Source organism: Condylura cristata, unplaced genomic scaffold (genome assembly GCF_000260355.1).
Source record: "Condylura cristata isolate star-nosed mole 26May11 unplaced genomic scaffold, ConCri1.0 scaffold00002, whole genome shotgun sequence".
Classification (NCBI taxonomy): Eukaryota; Metazoa; Chordata; class Mammalia; order Eulipotyphla; family Talpidae; genus Condylura; species Condylura cristata.
Window position 1 is genome coordinate 66,488,802 of NW_004567103.1, and position 11,517 is coordinate 66,500,318.

Consider the following 11,517-nt stretch of genomic DNA (forward strand, 5'->3'; position numbering starts at 1 on the left):
TTCTTTCGGGGAACAGAACACTCTAATTCAAATCCATTATTAAAAAGCAGATAACATGTGCACTTTCTGAAATGTCTGTGACTTCACTTCTTTTGATTTTATGTAATTATAAGAGAATGTTCATATGTATTTGCTTTTCGATTGGCACAACATTTTAAAAGTGTCTTCAGATAAAGTGCATATTTTCTTTTGGTTCTTAAAGAATATCACTGGTTTGTGTGCTCAAAACTTTTGTAAATGTTTTATAATAAAGTCACGTTGTAGCTTTATAGCTTTGCTTACGATAAGAATATCTATGTATACCTTATTTATGCAGAGAAGAAAAACATTAAATATTAGTGGGGGGTTTGAATTAATAGTGGGTAATTAGATCCTGTGAATCTGTACTGTCTTATCTCAAAACTTTCATCAGTCAGTTATAAAACAAAACTTTGAACTCAAAATCTTTCCCAACTTTGCAGCTCAAAATACTTTTCCTTTAAACTAATTTCAGATACATAATAAAATAAAATTTAAAAAATCATCCACTTAAAACAGCTTAAATTGCATGTACTTTGTCACTGTAAATAAACAAGGTAAACATTGACATAACTTCAATTTATTCTTAGGTTGAAAAAAAATCTGCTGTTCAAAATAAAATTGTGCCTTTGGTCAACATTTTGGATGCAATTCAAAGTTTCTCATAAAATAAACATTTTAAAGAGTATTTTGAATTTCACCGCATCAATCCTAGCCAAAAGAAATTACAGTGGTATCTTTAAGGTTCTTATTATATGTTAGATCAATAGCCATTATGCACTGCTAACAGTCATCCAGATGCAATACCTTCCCTCTGCTTAACCCTTCACTACTGTGACATGAAGAAAAACATCCTATAGGTGGTCCTTGGGGAAAGCCTCTCACAAAGTGAAACTTCGTTTTTGGTTTGTTTCCTAATAAAGTACTCTTTTCTAGAAAAATGGAAAATGAGCTGAATTTTTAGTTAAGAAAGCAAAATGTTCATTAAGATAATCTTTATTAGAGGTCTTCAGTATAAAGGGGGATTATTTCTGCATTTTGCATAATAGCAAATTATTTTGAAGCATGAGCTGAAAATGAAAATGCCCTATCACAACAGATTGAAAATTTTTTCTCTTGCTTTTAAAAGTGTCTCAGTCATTTCTATGGCTATAGTCTTAAAGTTAAGTATTTGCTATTTTATTTAAAATATTTTTGAAAAATGAACATTCTGGGGCTTTGCTGCATTATTAAGAAAAGCTGGCCATACTTTCCCATGTTGTTACATGTGTTTATCTGCTGATTTTAAAATGTGTTAAACAGTATTTTAAAAACAAAAAAAAAATGCAGAGCTACGCTTTGATTAATTCAGTGAACAAAACATATGCTGTTGGTTCTGTTCTATGAAATTCATATATGATCAATAAAATCTTTTAAAAGAGCAACTTTGGCTTTTAGGTTTGAATTGCCGACCATGTTTCTTGTCCCAGTTAACTCTGGACTCATACTGCGAACTTAGGCAAACAAAACCACTTTCTGGCTATGATAGTAATATCTTTTTAATGCATTTTTATTCTCTTTCTAAACTTTCTCTAGGTTGGAAGCTGTGTATTGTGGTTGTTACCCACTTTGTCCCAAAGATTTGGTTTATCCTGAAATATTTCCAGGTAGCTGCTTTACTGTACTTTCATCTTTGTTGAGATTTAATACATGATTCATGCTAAATTAGAAAGTTTGAAAATAAACTTAGGCAGGAGCAATTGTTTATTTGGCAAGTCAACATGTTAGTGTTAAGGAAAATTTTATGTGTTTTAATACATTAGAGCAAGCTTATATTTACCATCTGTTCTTTTAAGATAACAAAAAAGCAAGTTTCCAAATAGCATTCTTCATTGTTAGCATACACATCCCATAATGATAGATTTTTATAAGCAGGTCAGTGTTGCTGCAATTGCTTACAGATTCTTTTTTAATGATATACACAGAGAAAAATCGAGAACTGAAAGTCACACCAAATTGTTTAAACAATTGACTAGTTAATAATATGCAACTGTTGTACAGGGTACATACGGCTATAGTACCAGTTCTTTGAAAAAATGCTCATCACTAAATATATCACATATGCATTGTGTTACATTAGAATAATGTATTTTAATCACCCAAAGGAGATGTCTAAACAGCACAACTACACAGTCTTATTTAGCATTAAACATCCTTGTGAGCTGAGGTAACCTTATAAAATCATGCTTAAATAATGTAAAACACGAGGCGGCACAGAGCAATATGCATTTTTAATTAGTAAAGTGACTAATATCGAGTGTGTGCTTTGAGGTTTTTGTTTCATTAAAAATGTATCTGTTTTTCCTGCAGCTGAATATCTGTATTCTACACCTGAACAGCTTTCAAAAAGGCTCCAGAATTTCTGCAAGAGACCAGATATTATAAGAAAACATCTCTATAAGGTAGTTATTGAGAAGAGATTTACGTAGTATAAATGCCACATTGAAGTACAAAGAAAAATCTTTTTAAAAAAAACATTTAATTAACATACTAATGTTTAAAGGAAACATGCTAGGGAGGGATATTAGTTGTTACACTAACAAGGATTAATTAAACTAGAGGCCAGTTGTATTAACCTAGGTCTTATGAAATACGTGCACTTAATACACGGTACATGCTTTTTTTTTTTAATTTATTGTTTTCTAAGATGACTGTCCTTTACATTTAGCCCCAAGAGGCTTATAAAAATGAACCTGGATTAATGTAACTCATTAGTTTAAAAGGAAGTAAAAGAAAGATTCTACAATTATACTAATGAGGATAAGCCTTTCTTCCCATCATAATGAAATCTTCAAAAATTCAGGTGACTGACATTAGTGAAGTTTGGTGTTTATTTTTTAACTACTTTAAAGATGATTTTTGGGTGAGTCAAATATTTCCTTTGTCCAGTTTAATGAAATGACATAAAAACCCAGAGTTTGTTTAGCATAGACTGTCAGTCTCCTCTGTGACTGGCAAAGGGAAAAGGAAAATTGTTTAAAATAGCATCATCACTCAGCTCCGTCATTCATTATCGTTTTTTCCTCATTTGAATAAAAAAATTTACATCGTGCAAATAACAACACAAAGAGGCTCTACTAAAAGTCTAAGTAATTGAAGAAGGATAAATCTACTTTATGGGTTTTGGAGGTGACTCTAGGCCATGAATAATATACCTTTTTATATTCTTTGAATGTAGCATCTTCATTTTACATAAATTCAGTATAGTTTACAATCTAAGAGTTTTATAATCCAGCATATTTTAATTTTCCTATGTGAATATATAACCTTCCTACATAAATACAGTTCTTTGCCCTTTTTCTCTTCTTGGGCTTTTCATAGCCATACATACATATTTACATAGTGATACATCAAGACATGACTTTGTTTCTGCAGGAAACAGTTAAACTTCAAGAAAAAAAAAAAAGAGAGAGAACCAAAAATGCAATTTAACACCCAATTTCAAGCTCATTATCTTTCATTGTCTATTAACTTGGCAATGGTTCAGAAGGTAGCTCATAATAGTTTAAAATGCTGACTGAACAGTTCCAGGCTTCAGTATTACTCCTTGAGTCAATACGGTACAAATGGGAAGCTTCTCAGGGAAAACAACCCTCCAAGGGTTACCTCCATATTTCCTAATTTTTAAAGTGGAGTAGTGGTCTGCTTGTGCAAAATAGTAATCAAGTAGCTTCGCACAGAATCACCATTCAAAGTGAACAGATAATAACTGAAGAAGTAGAATAATAAATACCAATATTAATGGATTCATGTTCTACATACGACACAAAGCTATTTTCAATGAATTCATCATCAAGTTTATCTTTTTTTTTTTCCTTCAGGTGATTTTTGATAAAGTATTTCTTCATTCACAGTTTTATTGAGATAGAATTGACATACAGCATTTGTATCTGAATATAGCTTAAGGTATACAGCATAATTACTTTCACATATTGCGAAATGCCTGCCATCAAAAGTTTTATTACTACCCATCACTTCATATAAATATACAAAAAAGAATGGCTTTTTCATTGTGACGAGAATAGTGAAATATTTAATAATTGTATTTCCACCGCATCAGGACTTGTCTATTTGGGGATCATGGTGAAGGATTGTGGGTGATTTAGTGGTGGGAGAACACCAGAGGGGAATAATTTTATATTGTGGAAAATTAATAAGGATGTAAAACAATGGTACTTCATTAATAACATATATCAGTTTAAAAACATTTTTTAAAGATTTGTTCATGTTTAACTTTGCTTCAAGTTTAACTTTGCTTGAGGCCTTATCCTTATTTTCAATCTGCAAATTTTTAACCATTTCAAAATTACTACAAGTTGTCTTTAGCTCCAAAGGAAAACAGATATCCAGTTGAATTCTTTTAATACAATTATTTATTGCATAACATAGCTGTAATTATTTATTTTATAAATAACTTCTGGAAAAATTCTGAAAAAAAGCCATTTTAGTAGTATGCTGTCAGTATGCCAACTTGTTCCTCATGCAACTTAAAACAGAACCTTAAATGTTATTTCATATTAATATATATAAGTTTTTGTCTGTACATCCTAAATTGCTCCATCTCAAAGCTTTATAAATTAGTTTTTATACATAAGCATTTAAAAATTTATCTGTGTAATTCACTTTTATATGTTTTCTAAACATGGAATTTTTCATATATATCTATAGAATTTATTTATGTTTATCCTTAATAATGTTGTGTCTAAAAGTTAATCTCAAAAATTAATAAAATAGTCCAAGAATTATAAATAATCAAGAGTTTTATGATACAATTATCAGGAAAAACTCTAATAGGACTTGGAGCCAACATGGAAAAGGAATGCTTTCAAAAACTTCATAATTGAGATCTTCCAAGTTATGGTATTTCTTTGCCTCATGTTTTATAAATACACACATTTTCAGGTAGCATGTGCCTTTACTAAATGCCAGAGAATTATTTCCTCTGCAGCAGCTTTTTATCCACTTTGCTTATGCAATGAAGAGTCTTTTGTATGTGCTCTAAAGAAAATGTTGGGGTTTATTTTAGAGTTATTTCATTGGACAGTACTATCTTGCTTTTATAAAACATATGCTTCTGAGATCTAAAAGGATAGAATGTCACAGAATCTTTTAATTTGCTCCTTTTATATTCTTACACCTTATCCCTTTTTTTGTTAAAAGTTTACATTTTAAAATCATCTCAACTGCTTAACATATAGAGTTCACTTTAGGATACGATTTTTCATATGGATTCACACTTAGAAATTTAATGACTAGAATAAGGCTACTAACACTTGGCTTTCTTCTCACATGAGACATTATACTTTCAATATGAGTGAGAGTTTGGGGCTATAACTTGAAGCAGGATTTGAAACAGAATGCTATAACTGAAAAGCAGAAACAGAATTCTATATTTTTTTTCTTAAAGTGACTCTTTCTACTACAAAACACTGTGTCCATGAATTCCCACCTGAAATGGTTTCAGACTTGAAATGTTTTAAGCTCCCTGTGTTCATGCAAGATGTGTTCTCTGTCTCACTCATACACTCTCTTTCTCACTTAAGCTCTTAGAGAAGTTCAGTGCATGCAGAAATTAAATGTTTTTAATTCTTAAAAAAATCATTAGCTATTTCTTTAGTTTAAAAATCTAAAACCATTCTTTTAAAAGATTTACATGAAGGTTTAGTCATTTGCTATAGCTTCTTTATGCTTTCAGGAAAGTTCTTTTTCTTAGTCGCTTAAACACATTGGTCACTTCCTTGTCACATAGACAAGGTTTCACTTTATCCACAGTAAGCAGCTCTTTTTGATTCCCAAACCTAACTTGAACACAAGATTCTAGAAGTAATCATAAAACAACTACACAAGGATTAATTTATTACAGTTGTCCTTTTTCAGCATAAGCAAGTCTGATACTGTGAAGTTCTATATTTTTGCCTTTCACAATGTGAATATACTTACTGAAAATCCCCAACAATGATTTGATGTCAGTACTTAGCACTTTTAGAAAACTTTGGATCGTTATGTTTTAAAATGCTTTAGGAAAAAAAGCTTAAGGACATTCATTTGTTGTCAGTATTGAAAATAGCATAAAAACACAAAATGGGGCCGTTGTATGAGATACTACTACCCAGATAAACAGAAAAGATTTTAATTCCCGTATATTTCTCACGTACTTTTATATACAAATTGAGCAATATTCTGTGTGAAAAAAAAGAGATGTAATTCTTGCTACTACTTTAGAGTGACCTGTAGTTTCCTAAGATTTTTGAGATGATAGCTGCTGATTTTTATTTTGTTCTCCTCTTCAAGTTCTTCAACATTCCAGAAACCTTTATAACCTGCTGTTATTTGGAGAAGAGAAGAATTTTCAGATTTCTGCCTAAAAGTGATTCCAAGCAATGATTAAGCTCACAATTCAGACTTAGTGCCCAGAAAAGCCATTTGTGGTTGTCTTAATGATGTCAGGCTATATCTACCCCAACCACAGCTAAGCCACTTTGAATTTCCTTCAAGAGACCGGTCACTTTATAGTCCCCTTTTAATTTGAGCTTATACTTTAGATATGAAAAGGTGTTGCTCTCAAGTATTAACACTCTCCCAAACTTATAACTTTTACCTTAAAGAAATGAAAACCTAGAAACTGTGACACTTTTAGAACTTTGATTCTCTTACTCTTTCTTTTTTGCCCTCCACCCCACAAGCTCCCCTTCCTTCCCTCCCTTCTCACTATTCTTTCCTTCCCCTGCCTGCACTTCTATCCTCAAATGTACTGGCTTGATATTCCTTTGATTTGTCGAGTAAAATAAAACAAAAATTTCTTTGCACAATAGGTACACTTTGGGTGATTCAGATCAGTGAGAAGTTTTGGCTTTTTGCTCTTCTCTGCTACTAATTTGCAGCCTGGCTCTGAGTGAACTCCTTGGCCTCTATATGATTTATCTGTAAACTTGGAAGAATTTTTGTTGTTGTTAATTCTCAATAGCATTTCCCTCTGAGGTACTGATATAATGAAATAATGAATATAAATCCGTTTGTAAACTTGAAGTGCTTTATAAACTCCACGTAATAGTAATGGCATTTCTCTTGTGTCTTCACCACTTAAAAGTAAAATTCACATTAGCAAAAACATATTTTAAGAGTGCTGTGTATCTTGTGTTTATAAAAGTTAAAAGTTGGATGATAAACGTCTAATAGCTGTCACCCATAACATAAACCAGGAAATATGTGTGCAGTAGAATATACCCATTTGCAAAAGATAAGGAATGTTCCCTTAAAGTTGGACATAGTTACACTTAAACCAATCAACAACTGGGATTTCCTGAGGTGGTGAAACTTGGGACTATTTAGTTGGTGACTTTGTGAAATCTAATTGATGAAAGTCATGTAAATTTGCAAAATGAAATTTCTGCATACTTTAGTCTTTCATTCATTAATGCTTCTCCATTGCTTTCTCTCTTTTTCCCCCTCCCCCTTACAGGGTGCAATAACTCCTTTTTCCTGGGCAGCCCTACATGGTAAATTCAGGTCTCTGCTTACAACAGAACCTAAGGAAGATTTGTGACAGATGGGGCTAAGTCACAAACTTGCAGCCTAAGGCAGAATCTGTAGAACTTTCCAGAGTGTGCCCATATTTACCTGATCAGAGAGAAAAGAAAATCTGCAGAGGAAGCTGAGCCTGGCTGCTTGTCATAGCTGACACAGAGCCATCTGCCACAAACCTGTGGCGGCTTCAGATCTCCAATCCCTGCCACCACCCCAACTCAAATTAAATACAGATTCCTAGAGACGTTATGATGGTTACACATGTCCTCGGCATCACATGGAGGAGACTGTTCAAAAAAAATATGTGGCCTGTTGTATAACCGCACTCATGTATCCCATATGTGGTGCCACATTGAATTTCCGGTTGAATCCGTTTTTATCCTTTGTACTGGATGACATGGTGCCTGAATTCTTTCTTTTCTCCGACACGATGGCAGCCAAACTGCAGCTTCAAACGCTCTCACTTGGCTGGGTTTCTACCTAGGTTGCCAGGTTATCATTGGAGCCTTTTTGTGTCCTCCGAGGGTTACAGGAGCTGAAAGGAAGGAAGCTCAGGATGCTACTGGATTAATTGGGCAGCCATGTCAGAGGAGTTTGTGGAGCAAAAGGCTGGTCTGGCCCTGTTCTTTTTTTTTTTTTAATGTTATTTATTTACTCATACAGAACTGGGGTACAGGCCAGAGGCTCAGGGGTGGTGAAAGGATTCACCAGAGAAGGAACGGGGAGCAGAATAGTCAGAAGGATGAAGTACACTGCTGAGGGGAGCAGCGGGCAGGTCAGGAGAGGTCTGCCACGCCATGTGGATCACCTTCCGGGCAGGGATTGAACTCGCACTGAAGGAGGAGGAGGTTAGCTTGCAGTGCTGCGTTCCAATCTGCTGTGCCACCAGAGAGAGCCCGCTAGCCCTTTTCTTTTAGCAAATTAATGACTCTCTGGCACAGGGGTTTTAAAGTAAAGGTATTAATTAGGGGCCTGGCAGGTATTCCCATGATTCACTTACATTTGCATTTAATTTATCTCTGGAAAGTTGCAAGATAAACAGCTGTAATTCGGACAAACATGGAAAATTCACTAAGTGGAGTCATCTCATCTATAAAATGAACACTGAGATATTTGTCTTCATTTTTTTCCTGAGTTAAAAATACTTCTTACAACATCAGTAATTTTGATAGAAGTATTCTTCTAAAATATTTGCTTCCTGCTACAAGTACAATCTTTATAGATACATCACTTATGATTCCAGTAGTCGAGCTGCTGTATTTGTTGATGTAAAGATGTTTTGAACTGCTAGATTGTAAAATAAATTTTTAATAAAGTGCCCAGTGCCGTTTTTAATTAACATATCTCATTTACGTGTAAGTGTGTACATCTATCTGTAGGTTTCTCGCTGAACACTTTCCTTGTGTCACAGACAACGAATACAATTGTTTCTTTCTGGATGAACAAGGATCTGTTTTGCAAATGTTTGCAAGATATTATGACATTTCCAAGATTGTCTTTGCATTCTGGAAAGCAGGAGGTAAACATTTGTAGTCATTAAGGTAAAGTCTGTTGATAAACCATCTTCTGTTTACTCACAGGTAAATTGTAACTTTCCTAGCTTTTGAAATGAGTAACTTCTATACACTGCCAGAGTGAGGAGCGGTCAGGAAGAAGAGGGTTGACAAGGGCCAGTCCAGGTCTCTGGCTTCTGCAAGAATTAAGTGGTCTACCGGCATGTAAGCTAGTGTGGGCAAGGACTCGGGGGTCCGGTCAGACCCATTTAAGAGGTAGCAAAATAGATAGCAGGAAATAGATCAAGGTCAGAGAGCCTAGAGATAATGGCAGTCTTGCAGATCAAAGAAAGCAGGAGTTCTAAGTCCACTGAGGCCTGGGAATTTACAAGCAGGAAGTAAAACACAGAAACAGCAAGCTTTATCATTGTATAAGAGTCTACTCCCTAATCAATGTAAGATCCATAATGTAGGTCATCACAGCACTGGTTCCCAGCCCTAGCTTTCAGGGACATCACTGAACAAATTGCCCTCTCACCATGGAAATACAGGGTTTTCCCAACCAAGACTGGAGTTTCAAATCTAACAGATTTGCTCCTTTTGAGAGCAAAAGTTAAGATATAAATGTGCTTAAGGGGTTCTCAACCCGTACTCCTAGGCAGGGCTTATATTCTAATTTAGATGAACTAGACAGTAAAATTGCTTCAGTCCCAAATGTGCCACGTTATAGATGACATTTCAAAGTTCTATAATCTCACAGCCAATTTCACTCTGATTTTCTGTCCTGGAAATAACCTGTTCACATTTTGTAGTGGGCAAGATATTATAAGCGTAACTACTATCCATATATGTTTTTGTCACTTGGTGGGCAAAAAAACTAACCGCCTTTAAGATAATAACATCTGAAACATTTAAATATTTTCCTGATTTGGGCAAGTATAACATTGAAAATTACCTATATGTGTAATTATTTTCTGTAACTGTAAACTCAGATCAAAGTTTGTCTTTAGTTGTCTTTAGCTATGCCCAGCATTCCTCCCACATTGGACATGACAACGTACATTTATAGAGGTGTGAACATATACACCTAAAGCATATATATGCTGTCAATCAACAATACCTCAATAAACATGATTTTAAAAAATAGAACTGCCACATGATTCAGTAATTCTACTTCTGGGTATTTTCCTGAAAAACACTAAGTTGAAAAGATATATACACCCTATGTTTATTGCATCTTTATTTATAATAGCCAGTGCTCAGAAACAGACTGTCTACCCATGAACAGATGGATAAAGAAAACGTGATACATACACAAATGTGTAGGCTTCATATTCTCTTACATGTGTTATATTTATATATAATGGAACATTACTCAGTCACTAAAAGGAAGGAAATCCTGCCATTTGTGACAACATGGATGGACTTTGAAGCCGTTATGCTAAGTGAAATAAGTCAAAGATAGACACTATATGATGTCACTTTTACATGGAATCTAATTTCAAAAATTTGAAAAGAAAACTACATTTAATTTGTCCCTTCCTAAAACTATTGCTATCAGATTTGGTACTGCTACAAAAGAGGCATAAAAAGTTTAGCAATGTGTAATTCCTGAACAGTTGTAAAGATAGCTATCTATGTGTGTGCACACATGCATTTCCTAATACCCATGATAGGGTGGACTGGGAGTGTTATTAAGTAAATTACAACATATTTTGTTACAGTTTCAGGATAATTGAGAATACAAGTTAATAGCTTTAATCCTATTCCTGTTTCCATCACTTTCATTAAAGTCATCAAAAATACCCATTATTTCTTGTTTTAAGTACAGTTGTGAAAGTTTTGGCCTTTGGTTTGCCATTCAATTCTATTCACCTTATTCTTTTAAAATAATTTTATGTTAAAATGATATCATTTTTAATTTTAATTGTCTTCAAAAGCCTGTGTATTATCAAGACCTTCACACAAGATGCATAAGAACCATTGTACAAGATGCTTGCCTTGATTTACCTCATCTCTTTTGAATAGGTGTTTTTATCATAAGTAACAGAGTACCTGGCTTTTAATCTACTCATTTATATCAGTATATCAGAATAATTCAGAAGAGCTACAGATCATGTGCACACTTCAAATATAGTTAAGTTTAAATGCCCAGTTCTTGCTGACAATTTTTCAGACATTCAGCATAAAGATGGCAGCAGAATCAGTAAGTCAATGGGACCTCTCAACCATAGAGGTTTGCATTGATTCATTTCAACACCTTGAAATGCATCTGGAAGCAAAGACTTCATTTTATGTTGAAGGTGTTAATTATATTTGATATTTTTAAAAGTAAAATCTGTTTTTGAGAAAGCATCTGCTACCCAGAAATATTATGAACCACAATTTTTTTTTTTCATTTAAGTCTCAAGATACTTTCTGTGAGTGATAGAATCAGTTTTCA

The 11,517-nt window shown here is 33.8% G+C and overlaps 1 protein-coding gene across 5 annotated transcripts in view; it reads left to right on the forward strand.

Moving 5' to 3' along the window:
- Positions 1-8,264, forward strand: part of GTDC1 (glycosyltransferase-like domain containing 1) — a 307,853-nt gene extending 299,589 nt beyond the window's left edge. For 4 of the 5 annotated variants that reach the window (XM_012728985.1, XM_012729002.1, XM_012728981.1 and 1 more), the window contains 3 exons: positions 1,594-1,664; positions 2,368-2,459; positions 7,517-7,823. In XM_012728985.1, coding sequence (XP_012584439.1) covers positions 1,594-1,664; positions 2,368-2,459; positions 7,517-7,600 — 247 coding nt within the window. In that variant the 3' untranslated portion in view covers positions 7,601-7,823. Of the gene's footprint in view, positions 1-1,593; positions 1,665-2,367; positions 2,460-7,516 lie in introns of all 5 variants that reach the window. The other variant, XM_012728989.1, reaches the window with a different exon arrangement.
- The last annotated feature ends 3,253 nt before the right edge of the window (positions 8,265-11,517 follow it).